The 22,382-nt window shown below is 48.1% G+C and overlaps 1 protein-coding gene across 11 annotated transcripts in view; it reads right to left on the minus strand.

Moving 5' to 3' along the window:
• LOC119971661 (von Willebrand factor C and EGF domain-containing protein-like) overlaps nt 1–22,382 on the minus strand; it is a 490,550-nt gene that overhangs the window by 76,660 nt on the left and 391,508 nt on the right. For all 11 annotated transcript variants that reach the window (XR_005461886.1, XR_005461887.1, XM_038807512.1 and 8 more), the window contains 6 exons: nt 16,374–16,456; nt 15,060–15,150; nt 11,911–11,993; nt 9,612–9,705; nt 3,705–3,787; nt 158–263 (listed from right to left, as the gene is read on the minus strand). Coding sequence is in view for 9 of the 11 variants with exons in the window: in XM_038807512.1 (XP_038663440.1) it covers nt 158–263; nt 3,705–3,787; nt 9,612–9,705; nt 11,911–11,993; nt 15,060–15,150; nt 16,374–16,456 (540 nt within the window). In the remaining 2 variants the exon portion in view is untranslated. The remainder of the gene's footprint in view (nt 1–157; nt 264–3,704; nt 3,788–9,611; nt 9,706–11,910; nt 11,994–15,059; nt 15,151–16,373; nt 16,457–22,382) is intronic.

Here is a 22,382-nt window from a genome sequence, read left to right on the forward strand (position 1 = left end):
CGGGTCCTCAGCGCCGTAGGCAGCAATGCTAACCACTGTGCCACCGTGCTGCCCTTCGTAGTCCGTACATAATCAAAGTTTCTTGTATTCCCCTTGATAAAAATCCCATTACATTCAGAGCTCGTCCCCATCCAGTCACACCGATGACAGTACTTACAGTCAGGACACATGGGGCAGCAGCTGCCAGGGACATGAATCAAAGGCTCTTCACATTCCAGCTCTGTACAGCTATCACCTTTCCAATCACATTCCATATTGCCTTCCTGGAGAGAGAGAGAGAATCACGTTATTGCAAAACTATCTCAGTCTCTCAAATTGGAATGGTACTAGATAGACAGACATTGGAAAAACAACCTGCTTTGGGAATGAGGCTGTAGCTTAGTATCGGGCGTGTGAAATTGCAGGCTGTATGATAAATCTTTTTTCACCCCACCAAGTGGGATTTCTGAGCTTCTGGATTTGCGACGGAAGCTGATACAGGGAGTGATCAAATCCAAGCTTAATTTGGAGTTATAGAGGAGACACATCACACACTGCGACATGCTCCCTTCCATGGGAATTACAAAGAAACGATGCATGCAGGAGGAAACCTATTTTATAAAATTGGTATCCAGTGTGGGGCTGTATTTTGCTCCAGTGTACTGCGACTGTGAAGTACTCACAGGCACTCCATTAACAAACCACCACTTCTCCATATTTCTCCCAGCATTCAATGTAACCAAGTTAAAATTAACCTTGTCTTGACAAAAGTGTCTCAAAATGGAAGCTGATCTGCATAACTACGTCTCAGCCTTAATAACCAATAGCGACCTCAAGAATAAATGATAGGCCAAACATTCAATTAATTCGATTAATGTTAAGAATAATTATTAGAAATAGAAATAAAGGAGACTTCTGGTGGCGGCCATGGAGTGAGTGGTCTCACACAGGGCATCTCTGGCTCGAATGGGCACTTTATACCCATTAGTGGGTTAGCTCTGGCAGGAAAGTGGTGCAGAAGGTAGAGAGGGAGAGGTTTTCCCCAAGATTGGCATGTCTGCTGGCTCCAGGACAGAGTCAAAAAACAGTTAAAGACCTGGCTAAGGAACTGGAGGGGACCTGTGGTGCAGCAACAATAACTGCGAGAATGGCGGAGGAGGAAGGGTCATCGCCAGTGGGAAAGCCCCAGATGGAGCGGTTGATGGCCTTCATCAAAGACGAATTTCACCAGCAAAGGAAGGAGTTACATGGTGACTGGTCAAAGGCCATTGAGGGAGCTGTAGCACCTCTGAGAGGATCGATGGACCAGGTGGAGAAGTGTCTTGAGGCATAAGGATGACAATACGATACAATAAGAGGATGATGTCTGACCAGAGTGATTGAAGGAGGGAGGAAGGGGCAGGGAAAGCGGGATTGCGACATGGCGCAGTTGTTGAGTGAGCACGGTTATGGACAGAGAGGGGGGGCCATCTTGGATAGGCCCGATTTAGGGTGATATTAAAGGAGGTAGAACCACAGGGGAATAATGACAAACGGTAAGAGTTGTAACATGGAACATCCGAGAGTTAAACGGGCCAATTCAGAGGTCCCGGGGTTTTTAACACCTGAGGAGTTTGAAGTTGGAGGTATTGTTTTACAGAGACTACCTCACAGTACAGGATCAGATTAGTTTGAGGAATGGGTAGTTGGGACAAGTATTTAATTCGGGGTTTGACTCGAAGGTGCGGGGATAGCCACTTTGTTGAACGAAAGGACGGAAGCCAAGGAATTGTGGGTCTTGGGACGTAGATATGGGATGGTGTGTGGGGTGTTGGAGGGAATGCCAGTCGTGCTAGCCAACGTATATGCGCCGAATTGGGATGATGTGGGGTTTGTAAAGAGTTTACTGGGAACGATCCCGGTGAGTCGAGCGGTATTGATAGGTATGGTGGAGTGGAGTATGTGAGAATCATGATTTCGTTCACGTGCCCCATTGGCTGGAGGTGAGGCTTAGCTCGGGCAGGTGCAGAGGCCGGGTTGGAGGCTGGATTTGGGTCTTTTGGCAGATAAGGGGTTTTGTGAAAAAGTGAGGTCGGCGATTGGGGATTACATGGAGCCTAATCAGAACGGGGACGTGTCAGAGGCTACGGTCTGGGAGGCATTGAAGGCGATGGTCCGAGGGGAGATCATCTCGTTTAAGGCGCACAGGATTAGGAGGAGGAGGGAGATCATGGATGGTTTCTGGTCGAGATAGTTGAGGTGGACAAGAGGTACTCAGGGGCTCCCACTAAAGAGCTGTTGGTGAAGAGGAAGAGGTTGCAGGGGCAGTGTGATAGGTTGAAAATGGGAGAGGTGGTGGGCAACTATGGGAGGGGGCGAGGGGGATGCAATATGAATATGGAGTGGTAAGGCTATCCATTTGCTGGCCCACCAGCTCTGGAGGCAGACAGCATCTAGTGAAATTCTAAGGGTGTGGACAGAGAAGGGGAAGATAGTGTCAGAGCTGGGGAGGATAAACGAGTTGTTCAGGGATATTATGAGAAGCTATACTGGGCTGAGCTGGATGGGGAGGAAGGGGATATGGGATGGTTTTTGGATGTGTTGGAGTTTTCATGGTTGGAGGAAGAGAGGAGGCAGGCGATGGAGGAGCCTGGAGCTGAGGGAGGTGATTGGCAGTATCAGGGAGATGAAGTCGGGGAAGGCCCCAGGGCCAGACGGCTTCCCGGCAGAGTTTTATAAGGCATTTGTGGCAGAGTTGGCACCACATTTGCTGGGGACGTTTAGTCAGGCGTTGGAGAAGGGGGAGTTGCCAGATATACTGACACAGGCGTCGATCACATTACTCCCAAAGACACGGAAGGATCTGTTGGACTGTGGGTCATAAAGGCACATATTTGTAGAGGTTTGGGGGCTTCTCTGGGTACAAGTTAAATGTCAGGAAGAGGGAGGTGTTTCCGGTGATTGTGGCAGGGCTTGGGGCCAATTTGGGGATGTTGCCATTTAAGGTAGCGAGGGAAAGGTTCTGGTATTTGGGGATTCAGGTGATGAGGGACTGGGCTACGATGCACAAACAGAATTTGACAACATTGGATGAGGTGATTTGGGAGGATTTTAAGAGATGGGATACATTACACCTGGCACTGGCAGGGAGGGTGCAGGTGATAAAGATGAATGTGCTGCCAAGGTTCCGGTTTGTTTTGCAGACTCTCCCGGTCTTTCTCCCCAAGACCTTCTTCCGGATATTGGAGATAGTGATTTCGGAGGTTATATGGGCGAGGAAGGTGCCGAGGGTAAAGAGGGCCCCGATTCAGGGGCAGAGACAGAAAAGGGGGTTGGCGCTCCTGAACCTGCTGCATTATTATTGGACGGTGAATGTGGAGAAAGTTAGGTACAGTCAGGGTGTGTAATCAGCTGAGGAGACAGTTTAGTTGGATGGGATATCCTTTCAAAAAAATCTATGGACTCGAAACATTAACACCGGTTCTCCACTGATAAATGCTGGCAGACCTGCTGCGTTTTTCTTTCAGTCTATAATTGTTGTCTTGATCGTTCGGCCTCCAGGTTTAGACCCCTCCCAAATTTTTTTTTCAGTGACAGGACCAAGGCCAGAATAGCTTTAGCGCTTTGTAAACTGGAATCCTCTCATGATTGCTGATGATGGCCTCCCTCTTGCCTGTCTTGCATTGACAGTTAAGAGCAAAAGTCTGTTTGCATCTATCTCACCCATCCACTGGGGAAGCACTCACCATACAGAGACAGACGATACAGGGGTCAGTCGCTGAGATATAATATCCTCCAGCTTCCAGGATCTGACCATCATAGAGACACACTGTGGAAAGAATAAACAAGGAGTCTAGAAAACATGGTAACTGGCGATCACACACTAGACTTAAAATCTCAAGAAAGCAACCAAACACCAGATTGAGCATCAATCACGCGCCAGGTCAAACCACACCAAACCAGTCACACACCAGGTTAAACCACACCAAACCAGTCACACACCAGGTCAAACCACACCGAACCAGTCACGCACCAGGTTAAACCACACCGAACCAGTCACACACCAGGTTAAACCACACCGAACCAGTCACACACCAGGTTAAACCACACCGAACCAGTCACACACCAGGTTAAACTACACCGAACCAGTCACACACCAGGTTAAACCACACCGAACCAGTCACACACCAGGTTAAACCACACCGAACCAGTCACACACCAGGTTAAACCACACCGAACCAGTCACACACCAGGTCAAACCACACCGAACCAGTCACGCACCAGGTTAAACCACACCGAACCAGTCACACACCAGGTTAAACCACACCGAACCAGTCACACACCAGGTTAAACCACACCGAACCAGTCACACACCAGGTTAAACTACACCGAACCAGTCACACACCAGGTTAAACCACACCGAACCAGTCACACACCAGGTCAAACCACACCGAACCAGTCACACACCAGGTTAAACCACACCGAACCAGTCACACACCAGGTCAAATGCACTGAACAACCACACACCAGGTTAAACCACACTGAACCAGCCATGTATCAGGTTAAGCCACACTGAACCAGTCACACACCAGGTCAACCCACACTGAACCAGCCACGGACCAAGTTAAACTACACTGAACCAGTCATGTATCAGGTTAAGCCACACTGAACCAGTCATGCACCAGATCAAACCACACTGAACTAGGCAAGCACCAGGTCAAACCATACCAAACCAGTCACACACCAGGTCAAACCATACCAAACCAGTCACACACCAGGTCAGACCACACCAAACCAGTCACACACCAGGTCAAACCATACCAAACTAGTCACACACCAGGTTAAACCACACTGAACCAGCCATGTACCAGTTAAACCACACTGAACTAGTCACACAACAGGTCAAACCACATTGAACCAACCTAGTACCAGGTTAAACCATACTGAACTAGTCTCACACCAGGTCAACCCACATTAAACCAGTCACGCACCAGGTCAAATCACATTGAACCAGCCTCATACTTGGTTAAACCACACTGAACTAGGCACGTATCTGTGGTAGTCACCACTGATATATTGTTGTGTTGTATATATCATATACAAGGTGTATTACGGTAAGGCCCCTGTACTACAGGTACGGGGGTAGATCCCTACCTGCTGGCTCCGCCCAGTAGGCGGAGTACAAATGTGTGGGCTCACCGAGCTGCAGCCATTTCGGCAGCAGCTGCGGGAGGCTACACATCTCTGCGTAATAAAGCCTCAATTACTCTCTACTCTCGTCTCGTCGTAATTGATAGTGCATCAATTTATTACGCAGAGAATTTAAAACGATGGATCTCCGCATCAAGCCTGATCACCTGCAGCTGCATCCTCAAGCAGACAATGCCAAGTCAGCCTTCGCACATTGGCTAGCTTGCTTTGAAGCCTACATCGGATCTTCGACTGAACCACCCTCAGAGGCACAGAAGCTCCAGGTACTTTACATGCGGCTGAACTCCGACATCTTTCCCCTCATCTGGGACGCGCCGACCTATGCTGAGGCCATGGTGCTACTCAAGGAGAACTACGCTCAGCAGACCAACACGTACCCGGTTAAACCACACAGAACCAGTCACAAATCAGGTCAAACCACACTGAACTAGTCACGCACCAGGTCAAATGCACTGAACCAACCACACACCAGGTTAAACCACACCAGACCAGTCACAACCGGGTTAAACCACACTGAACCAGCGATGTACCAGGTTAAGCCACACTGAACCAGTCATACACCAGGTCAAACCACACTGAACCAGCCACATACCACGTTAAGCCACACTGAACTAGTTACGTACCAGGTCAACCGACACTGAACCAGCCACGTACCAAGTTAAACCACATTGAACCAGTCACACACCAGGTCAAATCACACTGAACTAGCCATGTACCAGGTTTAACCACACCAAACCAGTCACGCACCAGGTCAAACCACACTGAACCAGCCACATAACAGGTCAAACCACACTAAACCAGCCATAAACCACACCGAACCAGTCACGTAGCAGGTTAAATCACACTAACCGTTACACACCAAGTTAAACCAGATTGTCACAGATCAAATTAAAAATGTTTAACAGTCGTACAGCAGATTTAAATACATTCCACCATTAGTCAAGTACCAGATTTAAAACCAGGCCTGATGATGTGCCATCCTATGATGCCACGTGGGTTTTTCTTTGGAATGACTGGTGGTCGTTATGGAGAGAGGATTACAACCTCCCCGTCAGCCATCAGTATGGGCCGATCATTTAAATGATTCTGTGAAAATATCACTTTGATGACTTGACCTCATTAGTATCCAAGTGGCAAACGTACTATCCAAAATGGCTGTCCGAAGGTAGTTTTTCTGGATTAACACCAATAGATAATGGGCAGCCTGCCCGGAGCCCACCTACTGGCATTCAGCTACATTGGTGAGGAGGGGGTCACGGCAGGATTTGCATGATCGAGGAAGCAGTGGCCTAAAATGTTCTTTTAGACCAGGTGGAGAATTCCTGTTCCTCCTGCTCTCAAAAAATGTACATTTTATACTTAACCATTAAGGTCACTGTTTCGTCTTTGGTAGTTTCACTGAGCAAGGCATCTGTAACAGGTGCTCTTAATAAAATGGCTTTGTGGTACAGTCTATGTCATAAGAACCAGATTTATAGTTATTCATGAAGCTTTTGCCTGATTGGGGTCTACGGAACACAACCGAGCATTAAAATGGGCGTGGGGCGGTAAAATAAACGCTTGCCTGTTAATTCCAGCTTGCATCAGGCATAGAATCTGTGGTGATCTTTGTGAGGCGTTTCCAGGATGGAAGGTGCAGTGATCACAAAGGTACACAAAGCTCTTCTGAAGCACTAAACTCATTTTTATTAACACTGCTAAATTTGAGTTTGACACTTATTCTGAATAGCAAACATACATGTAAGAATTAAACTACACTCACCGACACTATCTCTATCTACTAATTATAACAATTATATCTGAACTAACTCTGCAATCCACGATGAACCTTGGGCAGGATTTTCCCAACGGGCGGCTAAGTGCTGACGCCGGAGTAAAAACGGAAGTGTTTTACTCCGGCGTTGGTGCCCATTCTGGGACCCCCTTCTGCGGCCCACAGAGGGCTAGGATGGCGCTGGAGTGGCCTACGCCACTCTAGCTGCCGATCCGGGCCTGAACCCAGCGCCACAGGGTCCGGGTATGCACAGTTGGGCCGGCGCCAACTAGCGCATGCGCAGTGGCCTTCTTCCCCGCGCCGACCCCGACACCAAATGGTGCAGGGCTACAGGAGCCGTCGCGGAGGAAATGAGGCTGGGGGGACAGGGAGGCCGGCCTCCGATTGGTGAGCCCTGATCGCGGGCCAGGCCATTACGGAGGCCTCCCCCCCCCCCCCCCCGGGGTCGGACGCCTTCTCCTCCCCCCCGCACCTCCCCCACCCACCCACCCACCCCCATAGGCCACTCCCGGACCCTTCAACACCAAGGTCCCGCCGGCTCAGAGTATGTTAGAACAGCACTGGCGGGACGGCCGCTCGGCCCATCCGGGCCAGAGAGTCGATGCATATCTCGACTGGTGCGCGCCAACCACGCCGGCACCGATGCCGCCGATTCTCCGCACTGCAGAGAATTGTGTCCCGGCGTCGGGGCGGCATGGCGCGATTCGTGCCGCGCCGCACAGATTCTCCAACCCGGCAGGGGATCGGAGAATTCTACCCCTTACCTTTGTCAGCTCCAGACCCAGTCTCCTCCCCGAGCCCAAGAGCCAGTGCTATTTATAGTACTGCCCCTTAGCTCCCTCTAGTGGCTAGGCTTAACATAACATTAACTCTTCACATGCTGTACATTTGTCTAATGTCACAGAATTAAAATCCCTGTTTGTGATTTTAGGAACACAGTTTGTGGAGAATCACAGATAATAGGTGCTGGTTTAGCTCACTGAGCTAAATCGCTGGCTTTTAAAGCAGACCAAGCAGGCCAGCAGCACGGTTCGATTCCCATACCAGCCTCCCCGGACAGGCGACTAGGGGCTTTCCACAGTAACTTCATTGAAGCCTACTCGTGACAATAAGCGATTTTAATTTTCATTTCATTTCATAATAAGAGCAACCCTAGTTTGGTGGTGCGGCTCCTTAAAATTTGGCGGGCTTAGTAGCCCATGTGACGGGTCCAGGCTTAATCATGCGGGAGGGCGCAAACCCCAGACAATAGTGTGACATGTGGGGCTGGTGGTGGTGGGTCAGGGTTCCGGGCAGAGTAAGACCCGAAGTTGGGGAGTTAACACTGGTATATATATATAAAAACATATAGTTGCTCTGTGCCTGTAATATTTGCCTTTTACATTCTGTAACAAATCCCTTTTGGTTTACACTGGAAGCCTCCAGCGTGTATATCTCGAGCCACCACACCTACTACCAGGCAATGTTGCACATTCCTGATCCAGAGATCAGTGCCAACACCAACTAATCGCCACCTTGAAAAAAATCTCCTCAATGTCAATGCCGTTTTACATTTATTGGAGCAGTTGAACTAAAAAGAGACCCTGAAAACTAGTCTGTAGCAAAATTTGCTTGAATATTTATGCCATGGTTGTTAAACAAGTAAACACTTGAATACATTACAAACCATGACAAAAACGTGGCAAAAGGTGACAAGAAATGAAGTCCAAATGTGATGATACTGTGATGTAGAATGTGGGCTATTGTTCAAACACCACAATTCTCCAAGAAATGAGTTCGCATCAAGGTCGGCAACAGATGTTTTCAGTTCATCGTCAGCTGTCCCTCAATTCGAGAATGACATCCACTCAGGATTGTGAGTTTCTGTCATGGGGCTTCATGTGACTGAACAGGCCAACCCTCGGCCCACAGATATTTGGGCAAAGGGGCAGGGCGTCCCATGAGATCATGGGTACCGGAGTGTGGAATTTGCTTCCTTTTCTTCCTCCTCTGCCATTACTCTGCCTCATCATTAATATGTTGTCATCCAAATCTTAATGCAGCTTGATGGACAAGTTGTCACTGTTCTGAGCTATTGGTCACAAGCTCCTCCCAGTATTTAATGTCAATGCTGCCGTGCTTCAATGAGTGCCTCAGAGTGTCTTTGAAGAATTTTCTTTGTCCTCCCCTGCATCGTTGGCCATTTGCGAGTTGGGAATACAGGACCTGGCAGGGGAGTCACCTTTTGGCCATCCACACACAGTATCCAGTCCATCATAGTTTATTTTGAGGAGTTTTGCCTGAATGCTTGTGGAGCAGGCTTCCAAGGAGGACACTAGCATTTGCTTAGCATGCCTGCCATTGAATCCGGAGGTTGTGATGGAGGCATTGCTGATAGAATTTCTTTAGCAATCTTATGTGCTGCTGATAACCACTCAGGTCTCACTGCAGTACTGTAGTGTATGGTGAAAAACAACTGCTCTGTACAATCAGACTTAGATGTCCTTGTGGTCAAACACTCACTGTCTTAGTTTGTAGAAGGCTGAACTGACTCCGTTGATTTAGTATTGGGTCTCTTTCTGAATTTTTGGGAGACGGCGCCAAGATATGGTCTGTAAGTAAAGCTCATAGTAAAACCATGATAACAAAGAGGCTCCCCTTGCCGGTGATAAGCACTCTTTGACCTTACCTGAGCAAGATGGACAACATTCACCAGGCACAGAATAAGGATGCTCACAGGAAGGCGGCTCACACATCAGAACATCACAGCTTACTTCTCCTAGCTGTTTGAGAGAGAAGGACAGATTAAGAGAAGTGTGGTATGTAATAAAATATATTTTTTAAAAAGTGAAGTGTGGTGGGGAAAGAGAGGGAGAGAGAGAGAGAGAGAGAGTGTGAGAGTGAGTTACAAAGAGAGGAGATGGAGATAGAGGACTGTAAATTCCGCAGAGTGGCAATGAGCATTAGATTGCCATTCCGTGTACAATTGTAGATTCTCTTCCGTGCCTGTCTTGCCCGACCTTCCAGCTCACACTGGTCAAGATCCAGGCTTTGCAGCTGTCCTCGACACTATGTGTTGCACTCCAGCTCCGTTGGATTGAAGGAGGCACTTGCTGACATGAAGCACGCAAGTGAAAGGTTTTTCAATTAACAGGCCATGGAGGAGGTAAGTGGGTAGGAGGCAGAATTTGGAGGTCAGGGCAAGAAAGGGTCGGGGAGAGTGGACCTTGGCAGGGGTGCAGAGGGAGTGTGGGTGGTCGGGTCAGGAAGGTAGGGGGAATCTCATGGGGGAGGGGCCGAAAAGATGGGGAAAACTGTGGAGGAGGTCATCTATCTCCATGCATTCTATGCATTGGCCTGGTGGTTATTAATTTGAATGCAGCCTGAGCATCAGTTAAATGTAGCTTTTCCTATGCTCCAAGAAACATTCAACTACAATACAGGTTAACTGCAGAATAAAGCAATCCCTAAACAAGCAATACTCACGATGCAGCTCACATCAGCACTCATAGGAATAGGAATAGGCCATTCAGCCCATCAAGCCTGCTCCAACTTTCAATACGATCATGGCTAATCGGATACATCAATGCCTTTTACCCACACTATCGCCATTGCCCTTTACATTATTGTTAATCAGAAATCTATCAATCCCTATCTTAAAGATAAACAATGACTTAGCTTCCACAGGCCTCTGAGGTAGAGAAGTCCAAAGATTCACAAGCTTCTGTGAAAATAAATTTCTCCTCATTTCATTCCCAAGTAACTTCCCCCTTATTTGGAAATTGTACTCTCTGGTTCTAGACTCTCCAACCAAGGGAAACATCTGACCTGCATCTACCCTGTCTATTATTTTTGTAGGTTTCAATGAAAGCACCTCTTATTCTTTGAAACTCTAGAGAATGCAGGCCAGTTTGCATAATCTCTCTTCTAAGACAGTCCAATCATCCCTGGAACAAGTCGGGTGGATCTGCATTACACTCCCTCTATTCTTATCCTTTCTGAGATAAGTGAACCAAAACTGCACCAAGCTCCGATACAATTGAAGCAGGATTTCATTGTTAATGTACTCAAATCCTCTTGTGATAAAGGCTAACATTCCATTAAATTTCCTAACAGTTTGCTGTACCTGCTTGCTAACCTTCAGTAATTTATGGACAAGGACAACCAGGTTCCATTTGATATCTATACTTGCCAATTTCTTACCTTTCGGGAAATACCCTGTAATCTGTTCCTTCCACCAAAGTGGATTACCCAGGGGTGAATTTACAATGAAGCACACCGTGCCTAGGCACAGGGCCCCAACTAACGGGGAGCACCGCTGCCGGCTGTTGTACCGCTGGAACCAGTACTGGAACTCAGTTCAACTGGAGTGCACTTTAACAAGGCCAGACAGTTAGCAGAGCCTCCAATCAGAAGCTGCTCATATTTGCTACCTTCCAGTCTTCAGGAACCATTCTGGAACCTTTAGAACTTGAGAAGATAATCAACAATGCATCTACTATTTCCATAGTAATCATTTTCAACACTCTGGGATGAATAATATTCGGTCCCAGGAACTTATCAACTTTTAGTCCCATCATTTCGTCAATGCAACATTCTTACTAATACTAATTTCCTTCGACTCCTAATTTTCTCAGTTCTTTGGATATCTAAGTCTGGGAGATTTCCCGTATCTTCCTTAGTGAAGACAGACACAAAGTAATCATTTAGCTTCTCTATCATTTTTCTATTACTAATTATGAATTCTCCTGATTCTACCCATATGGACCCACATTTGTCTTTGCCAAACGCAACTTTTTTACAAATCATAGAAGTCTCAGTCCTTATTCTGTGATTAAGCTTTTCTCCACTCACTGTGTGTTCCACTATTCACCCCATCCACCCGCCATATAGAAACAGTGTATGCCTGTCATAAATCTCACTGTTCCTTTCTGCTCACAATCTAGCAACGAGAATCAGATAACATTACCGCATGGAATGAAACTCACTTGGCATTTGCAGTAGGAGCAGGGACTATTTTCAGGCTGAAATGACTGACCATTGGTGACCTTCCTCCCTTCGTAGTTGCAATCTGCAAGGGAAGATTCAGGTGAATAAGTGAATCTGCCCACAACACAGATGAATCCGGTATCTAAACACTCACAGCAATGTCAGTAATTGCTTACCATGGAGTAATAATAATAATTAATAACAATTTTATTTCATCACAAGAAAATGTAGCCAGTTGGATACAAAATTGACTCAATGGCAGGAACCAAATGGTAATTGTTGATGGGTGTTTTGGTGACTGGAAGGTTGTTTCCAGTGGGGTTCTGCAGGGCTCAGTACTCCTTTTTGGGGTACGTATTAATTTTTAAAAATATATATTTTATTCTGAACACAATCAATAACATACACATAGAGCAATCCAATATAAACCACATTCAGTTTGTCAATTTTCCCCCTTTTCCTCCCCTAAACTACCCAACAGCCCCCCCATCGCAAACCCACTGACCTCCTGCACCCCTTCCGTTGACGCCAAATTGATATTCAAATAAGGACAGAAAAAGCTTTCACCGTACATAAAACCCCTCTTCCATGATATGCATTAATGATTTGGATGTAAATGTAGGGGCATGATCAAAACCTTTGCAGATGACACAAAAATTGCTGCGTAGTTGAGAGCATAGGGGACTGCTCCATGACTGCAGGAAGATAGCAATAGACTGGTCAGTGCCAGAAACGTGGCAAGTCGAATTCAAACACAAATATGAGGCCCAAATTTCAGAGACTTCAAGATATAATACCAGCTTATCGAGAATGTGTCAGGACTGTAGTGAGGAAGACAGACAGTGGGAGACGATTAGCACACTCAGGGAGACAGACAGCAGGGAGACGATTAGCACACTCAGGGAGACAGACAGCAGGGAGACGATTAGCACACTCAGGGAGACAGACAGCAGGGAGACGATTAGCACACTCAGGGAGACAGACAGCAGGGAGACGATTAGCACACTCAGGGAGACAGACAGCAGGGAGACGATTAGCACACTCAGGGAGACAGACAGCAGGGAGACGATTAGCACACTCAGGGAGACAGACAGCAGGGAGACGATTAGCACACTCAGGGAGACAGACAGCAGGGAAACGATTAGCACACTCAGGGAGACAGACAGCAGGGAGACGATTAGCACACTCAGGGAGACAGACAGCAGGGAGACGATTAGCACACTCAGGGAGACAGACAGCAGGGAGACGATTAGCACACTCAGGGAGACAGACAGCAGGGGGAAGATTAGCGCAGTGAGGGAAACAGACAGCGGAAGACTGATTAGCGCAGAGAGGTAGACAGCTGCAGATCAATTAGTGCAATAAGAGCAAAAGACAACGATTAACGCAGTGAGACAGGCAGACAGTTGGAGAACAATGAGTGCAGTGAGAGAGTCAGAGAACAAGAGAGTGATTAGCACAGTGATGCAGACAGACAGCAAGAGAACGATTAGCGCTGTGAGAGAGACAACGGGAGGAAGATTAGCGCAGTGAGGGAAACAGATAGCGGAAGAACGATTAGCGTAGTGAGGGAGACAAACAGCAGGAGAATTATTAGTGCAGTTAGAGAAAGACAGCGGCAGAACAATTAGTGGAGTGAGGGAGAAGGACAGCAGGTGACCGATTAGCGCAGTGAGACAGAGAGACAGCAGGAAAACGATGAGCGCAGTGAGGGAGACAGACAGTGAGAGAATGATTAGAGCAGTGAGGGAGACAGACAGTGAGAGAACGATGAGCGCAGTGAGGGAGACAGACAGTGAGAGAATGATTAGAGCAGTGAGGGAGACAGACAGTGAGAGAATGATTAGAGCAGTGAGGGAGACAGACAGTGAGAGAACGATTAGCGAAGTGAGGGAGACAGACAGTGAGAGAATGATTAGAGCAGTGAGGGAGACAGACAGTGAGAGAACGATGAGCGCAGTAAGGGAGACAGACAGTGAGAGAACGATTAGCGAAGTGAGGGAGACAAACAGTGAGAGAATGATTAGCGAAGTGAGGGAGACAGACAGTGAGAGAATGATTAGAGCAGTGAGGGAGGGAGACAGTGAGAGAATGATTAGTGAAGTGAGGGAGACAGACAGTGAGAGAATGATTAGGGCAGTGAGGGAGACAGACAGTGAGAGAATGATTAGAGCAGTGAGGGAGGGAGACAGTGAGAGAATGATTAGTGAAGTGAGGGAGACAGACAGTGAGAGAATGATTAGCGAAGTGATGGAGACAGACAGTGAGAGAATGATTAGAGCAGTGAGGGAGGGAGACAGTGAGAGAATGATTAGAGCAGTGAGGGAGACAGACAGTGAGAGAATGATTAGAGCAGTGAGGGAGACAGACAGTGAGAGAACGATGAGCGAAGTGAGGGAGACAGACAGTGAGAGAATGATTAGAGCAGTGAGGGAGGGAGACAGTGAGAGAATGATTAGTGAAGTGAGGGAGACAGACAGTGAGAGAATGATTAGGGCAGTGAGGGAGACAGACAGCAGGGGAACGATTAGAGCAGTGAGGGACAGCAGGAGAACGATTAGAGCAGTGAGGGAGACAGACAGCAGGAGAACTATTAACGCAGTGTGGGAGACAGACAACGAGTGAATGATTAGCACAGTCATGTGGACAGCGGGGAACGCTTTGCGCAGAGTTGGACTGGATTTTTTTTATTGTCGCGTGTATCGAGATGCAGTGAAAAGTATTTTTCTCTGAGCAGCTCAAACAGATCATGAGTACATGAAAAGAAAACAAAATACATAATAGGGCAACACGAGGTACACAATGTAAATACATAGAAAAGAGAAAGGTTAGTGATAGTGTTAGTGTCAGAATTAAATTGTAAAAGATTAGTACGGTTATAAGAGATGTAAAAAGAGAATCTGTTTGGGAGAGCTCGCAGAGAATCGCTATGCCCCGGCGACATCTTAAGATAGAATGACAGACAGCGAGTAAATGTTAATGGCAGTGAGGGTTTTTTGGGCTTTCTGAAACTTGCCAGTGAAAGCATGCAAGAACACCACGCAGGGTCAGGAGGCTGAATGAATCAAACACAACGGACAACATGAATTCGGTGCTCACAGCTGCCTTCTTACCTATTACTGGCAAAGGGTTTGTTCAAATCACTTACCAATGCAAAGAGGGCAGCACTCGCCTTCAGAGTGGAAAGGATAAGTGCAGCGTGCTTTGCATTCCACAGGGGAGCAAGCAGCAGAACCAGACTGTGGAATTAAATAACATGACAAAATATTAGAAGTTCTACAGTCCTATTCGGGCAATATCATTAACTAAACAAAGCAATTAGAGGAAAGTGAGAATAGAACTAGGAACTCTGTAATACGTAGTAGCCAATTGTACTCTCTAAGAGATCTGAATTTCGGCTTTAACTGGCTTCCATTAGCTCTGATTGGACTTTACAATCCCCGACATGATTCACATTCCCTGCTGCCCAGCAGCCATTTTATTCTCGGTTAATTGGCTCAAGGAGAGACTTCCGTCCCCGCCTGTGGAGGGAAGTCCCATCTTCAGGAGCTGATTGGCTGGCAGCTTCAGAGGCCTAGCAGGTCTGGTTTGAGTGCTGATCACTGCTGGGACGACAGGTTGTCCCTCAGGAAGAGAATGTTATGGAGGCTTAACTTCAGCCGAGTCCAGGGTATCAGGAGTGCCTGGCTGGTGGGCCCCAGTAAGGAGACTGAGGGTGCTGGGTTTGAGAGGCCAAGGTAATTAAAGGGGTATGATCTGGTGGTGAAGGCGGCAGGTGGGGTTGGGGGAGGGAGGGTGGGGGGGGGGGGCATGTCTCCAATGGGCACAAGAGACCCCACAAAGGAGCTTGGTGAGTAACTCCCCGTGGCTAGTGAAAATAGTGACAGGAGCTCCAATAGACCCAAGAGCAGGCTGGCCGTCGGATGCCACCACCACCCCCAACCCCCATAAATGGCAAACAGGGTCGGGCCAGGTCGCAAAGTGGTGGGCAGCCCATGGACTGCATTTTACAATCCCCACTCTGGCCTCTCAATCTTCAAATGCGTGGTGATGCGAGGTGGGGGCTGATATAAAATCCAGCTCGTTAATCCCACTCCTGGAAATGTTACAACCTTCTCACCAGGAAATAAGGCAGGTCTCTATTAGCAGGTCTCCATCCATAACCATTTGATCATAAACCTTGCCAGCTAGAGGATTGTTGGCATAAAGCTACATCCTCATTCTTGGCTGCTTAGCTCACAGGGGGACTCGATCTAATCCACCCTGTCATCTATATGTCAAATAGTGATGGAAAAAAGTGAACAAATCTAATCTAAGGCACGGCCATAGGTGATCGGAAGTCAAGTATCATAACTAAACTTACTCCAAATAAAAGTCCCAGACTTTCTGTTAAAACATCACTGCGACCAGCTTAATTGAAATAAATTAAAAACTGGAATATGTAAGAAACATACACACCTACCAGACAGATGCAGGTGAGGCAGGAGTCTGCACTTGATGGGAAGGTCTCATTATTCTGGTAGATCACCCCATCATAGGCACAACCTTTAATGAGAATGAACATGTTAGTGCTGGATAAAACCCTGACACCATCACTACTGAGGTCAGTAAATCTGTCTGCCTTCCTGCATACAAAGAGAAGCTGGAAGTAAGAGATATTTAGTAGGCAGCTCCTATTATGAGGTTGTAATGGAATGGATAATATATGTTGTGTTGGACATTTATGTGTTTTTTTTGGAGGAGCAATGCTGATAACTGCACTGACATTCCTGAAGGGAAAGAGTGATTCTTGAGCATATCTTCCAGGCTAATGGAAAACTGAAAATGGAGAGTAATTGGGAAAGCTAATAGAATGTTATCATTTATTGCGAGAGGAGTTGCAATCCAAAAGTAGGAAGATTATGCTTCAGTTGTACAGGACACTAGTGAGACCACATCTGGCGTATTGTATACAGCATTGGCCACCTTAATATAATAATCTTTATTATTGTCACAAGTAGGCTTACATTAACTCTGCAATGAAGTTACTATGAAAATACCCCAGTCGCCACATTCCGGCGCCTGTTCAGACACAAAGAGGGAGAATTCAGAATGTCCAAATCACATAACAAATATGTCTTTCAGGACTTGTGGGAGGAAACCAGAGCACCCGGAGGAAATCCCGCAGACACAGGGAGAACGTGGAGACCCTGCACAGATGGTGACCCAAGCCAGGAATCAAATCAAGTCCCTGGCACTGTGAAGCAACAGTGCTAACCATTGTGCTACCCTGTCACCCCATTAGATAAAGAAAGATGTAAATGCATTGGAAGCAGCTCAGAGAAGGTTTAGTAGTCTAGCACCAGGGATGGGCAGGTTGTCTTCTGAGGAAAGGTTGGACAGGTTAGACTTGTATCTGCTGGAGTATAGAAGAATAAGAGGTGACTTGATTGAAACATATAAGACCTGAGGGGTCTTGACAGGGTGGATGCGGAAAGGATGTTTTCTCTTGTGGGAGAATCTAGAACTAAGGGTCACAGCTTAAAAATAAGGGGATGCCCCACTTAAAATGGAGATGAAGCAAATTCTCTTCTTTCAGAGAGACACGAGTGTCTGGAACACTCTTCCTCAAAAGGCAGTGGTAGCAGCTTCTTTGAATATTTTAACGGCCGAGATGGTTAGAATCCTGGCAAACAAGGGGGTGACTAGTCATTGGGGGGAAGTGGGATGCAGATTTGAGGTTACTATCAGATTAGCCGTGATCTTATTAAATAGCGGAGTAGGCACGAGGGCTGAATGGTTTCCTCCTGCTCCTTGTTCATAGAAATCTACCATATTATTATATATAGAAGAAAAGCAGACGTTTTAAGACCAATGTTTTGCGCCAAAATCCATGGGGTTGACTTTTACAGGAGTGCATACAGTGGTCAAGGTCTAACTGAGAGCAGAGACAATGCTTAAACAGTGTTTAAATTCTGATTTTGTGGAGTCGGATTTCCTGATCCACATGTTCAGTGCTTCAGGTCAGCTGGATACAGGATGTAAAGTAAAAGTGAGTAAAGTCGTCATAGTCTCAAATGACCCTCGGCTGCTTTCTCCTTTTGAGGGGCAGAGCTGACTCGTGGTGATTTAACCTGAGAATCACCACAGCTCAGCCGAGGATAAGATCGAGAAGGCTGGCCTTGATAAATAACCTCATAAAATACAGGATGGACGGGGAGATCCACCGTCATGTTTTACAGACCCTAAAACAAACTGATGAGAAATATACTGCAGCAGAATTCCTGACCTGGCTTGGACCGTCTCTCCCTGATGGACAGTCTCTCCCTGATGGACCGTCTCTCCCTGATGGACAGTCTCTCCCTGATGGACCGTCTCTCCCTGATGGACAGTCTCTCCCTGATGGACAGTCTCTCCCTGATGGACAGTCTCTCCCTGATGGACCGTCTCTCCCTGATGGACCGTCTCTCCCTGATGGACCGTCTCTCCCTGATGGACCGTCTCTCCCTGATGGACCGTCTCTCCCTGATGGACCGTCTCTCCCTGATGGACCGTCTCTCCCTGATGGACAGTCTCTCCCTGATGGACAGTCTCTCCCTGATGGACCGTCTCTCCCTGATGGACCGTCTCTCCCTGATGGACCGTCTCTCCCTGACGGACAGTCTCTCCCTGACGGACTGTCTCTCCCTGACGGACAGTCTCTCCCTGACGGACCGTCTCTCCCTGACGGACCGTCTCTCCCTGACGGACAGTCTCTCCCTGATGGACAGTCTCTCCCTGATGGACAGTCTCTCCCTGATGGACCGTCTCTCCCTGATGGACAGTCTCTCCCTGATGGACAGTCTCTCCCTGATGGACCGTCTCTCCCTGATGGACCGACTCTCCCTGATGGACAGTCTCTCCCTGATGGACAGTCTCTCCCTGATGGACCGTCTCTCCCTGATGGACCGACTCTCCCTGATGGACAGTCTCTCCCTGATGGACCGTCTCTCCCTGATGGACAATCTCTCCCTGATGGACCGTCTCTCCCTGATGGACCGTCTCTCCCTGATGGACCGTCTCTCCCCGATGGACCGTCTCTCCCCGATGGACAGTCTCTCCCCGATGGACCGTCTCTCCCCGATGGACATTCTCTCCCCGATGGACAGTCTCTCCCCGATGGACATTCTCTCCCCGATGGACAGTCTCTCCCCGATGGACAGTCTCTCCCCGATGGACAGTCTCTCCCCGATGGACAGTCTCTCCCCGATGGACATTCTCTCCCCGATGGACAGTCTCTCCCCGATGGACAGTCTCTCCCCGATGGACAGTCTCTCCCCGATGGACAGTCTCTCCCCGATGGACAGTCTCTCCCCGATGGACAGTCTCTCCCTGATGCACAGTCTCTCGCTGATGGACAGTCTCTCCCCGATGGACCGTCTCTCCCCGATGGACAGTCTCTCCCTGATGGACCGTCTCTCCGTGATGGACAGTCTCTCCCTGATGGACAGTCTCCCCCTGATGGACAGTCTCTCCCTGATGGACCGTCTCTCCCTGATGGACCGTCTCTCCCTGATGGACAGTCTCTCCCTGATGGACCGTCTCTCCCTGATGGACCGTCTCTCCCTGATGGACCGTCTCTCCCCGATGGACCGTCTCTCCCCGATGGACAGTCTCTCCCCGATGGACCGTCTCTCCCCGATGGACCGTCTCTCCCCGATGGACAGTCTCTCCCCGATAGACAGTCTCTCCCTGATGGACAGTCTCTCCCTGATGGACAGTCTCTCCCTGATGGACCGTCTCTCCCTGATGGACCGTCTCTCCCTGATGGACCGTCTCTCCCTGATGGACCGTCTCTCCCTGATGGACCGTCTCTCCCTGATGGACAGTCTCCTCCTGATGGACAGTCTCTCCCTGATGGACAGTCTCTCCCTGATGGACCATCTCTCCCTGATGGACCATCTCTCCCTGATGGACCGTCTCTCCCTGATGGATCCCTTATTTCTTGTTCAACCGATGTCAAGCTATTTGTCGAGGAAGCTGTGCCAGAAGCAGCCAGCAAACCACCACAAACAATCCCCCTTCCCTCCCAACCCACACCCACCATCAGGCGATCTTTATCTTTCATTATTAGAGGTGTTGGCAGGGTGATCAACTCTTGGCCGAAAACAATATAAGGTATGCTTCACTGGAGGAGCAGGGTAGGGTGCAGAAAAGATTTTTGGGGTCTGGTGCATGTGGACAGGACCAGGAGAACAGCCTGCTCCATTAGCCATCCACCCCTATGCACCCGGGCTTCTCTGGAACCCCAAACCACTCTTCAGGTCTCCCCAGACACCACTCCACCACCACATAGGACTGCCAACAACACATGCCTTCCAGAGACACCCTCCCATCCTCTCAGGCCTGCCGGAATCTTCACTGGGCCTGTGTCAGACTCATGTCGGAGTGCTACCATCAGGCAGGAACTCCACCAGCCCTAGACCTGCCGCCTGACTCCCTGGACCGAAATCCCCACCCCACCTGACACTCACACCTCAACCCTAGCCTATCAATTGCTGCTGCTGCTGCCTCTTGGCTGTGTCAATGCATTGTACTACCTCTGGATTGCACATGTGGTGACAGCAATGCAGAGAAAAGGAATGGCTTGAGCAGACTCCTATCTCACTGCCCAGAAAATTCATGGACATCAAGCCAACTTCTGGGACAATCCCAGAACATCCAGCACGGTTGGTCACCCTAGTCTTTGGAGCCAACTTGACCCCCAAAGAGCCCTGATTACTGCCCTCCAAGGATCTTTTTTCTTATTCGTTCATGGGATGTGGGCGTCAGTAGCTGAGCCAGCATTTGTTGCCCATACCTGCACATTGCTGTGGGTCTACAGTCACATGTAGGCCAGACCAGGTCAGGATGGCAGATTTCCTTCCCTAAAGGGCATTAGTGAACCTGATGGGTTTTTACGACAAGCGGCAATGGTTTCATTGCCTTCTGATTCCAGATTCTTTAATTGAATTCAAATGTCACCATCTGCCATGGTGAGATTCAAACCCAGGTCCCCAGAGCATTACCCTAGGTCTATGGATTATTAGACCAGTGGCAATACCACTACACCACTGCCTCTTCACTTCTTAGGCTTACTAGTTGATCAGTGTTCAGCTGTTTCCCCAATGATCTGCCCTCCATCATAAATGGCATGTAATATTCGAACAGATGCCAGGGCAATGAATATCTCCAACAGAGAATTGTGACCATCTCTCTTTGATATTCGATAGTAATACCATTACTGAGCCCCCCCCCCCCCCCCCATTATCAACTTCCTGGGGGTTACCATTGACCAAAGACTGAACTGGATCAGCCAAGTACATATTTTGGCTATAAGAGCAGGTCACAGGCTCTAATAAAGGAGGCGTGGCTTCCTGCCCCCGGACTTTCCTGCACTCGACTGGGGAACCTGCCATGCTGTTCTATTCTCACCCGGCCTGAGTCAGAAGGTTGGGTGAGTAAGAAGGTCGGGCCTGCGTTCCGGCATCAGCAAATTGGAGGGGAGTAACAATCAAGTGATTGCTGCACCACGGGACGTTCTGGCCCCACACTCACTCTGCTGCTATCTATGTCATCATGACTGATGTCTAATATTTCTGATTCAGGGAAAAGCCAGTCAGGATTGCCGCAATCCTTCTTTTCCCTATCCTGGTCGCAGAACCACAAAAAGAAACCACAAGGCTAACAGCTTAAGGAACAGTCAATGATTAAAATGAAAAGAGGAGACAAACAGGAACTATGGAATCATATGAATTTACAGTGCAGAAGGAGGCCATTCCACTCATCAAGTTTGCACCGGCACTTGGAAAGGGCACCCTCCGTAAGCCCAAACCTTCACCCTATCCCCACAACCCAATAACCCCACCTAACCTTTTTATTTTTGGACACTAAGGGCAATTTAGCATGGTCAATTCACCTAACCTGCACATCTTTGAACTGTGGGAGGAAACCGGAAGAAACACAAGGATACATGGGGCAAAAGTGCAAACCTCCACACAGACAGTGACCCAAGCGGGAATCGAACCTGGGACCCTGGCACTGTGAAGCAACAATGCTAACCACTGTGCTACCATACCACCAGAACGACTAAAGTGAGATCTCACCTGTGTAACTCTGACAGAAAGTGAGCACAAAGGAAAATTATCCCTCCTCCACTTAACATTGCCTAATCCCACTGTTATGGATTTGTAAACAAAGGAGAAGACCAGTTGATTCCATTGATTTGGTCTTTCTTTTTATCATTCTAACCTGGAGTCTCCTTCATTTATGTAATCTCTGGGGAAGGTGAATAATCAGAGGAAATTACTCAGAAGAGGGCACACCATGAAATGTCGCAAGGCAATGGACCAAAGTCTGTAGGATCTAAATCCAATGCTATAAAGAGAGCTGTGTTTCCAGACACACACGAACACAAATGCACACATACTACCCACACGAGCAACCACACCTGCACAGACACACACGTAGTTGG

Source organism: Scyliorhinus canicula, chromosome 9, assembly GCF_902713615.1.
Source record: "Scyliorhinus canicula chromosome 9, sScyCan1.1, whole genome shotgun sequence".
In the NCBI taxonomy this organism is placed as follows: Eukaryota; Metazoa; Chordata; class Chondrichthyes; order Carcharhiniformes; family Scyliorhinidae; genus Scyliorhinus; species Scyliorhinus canicula.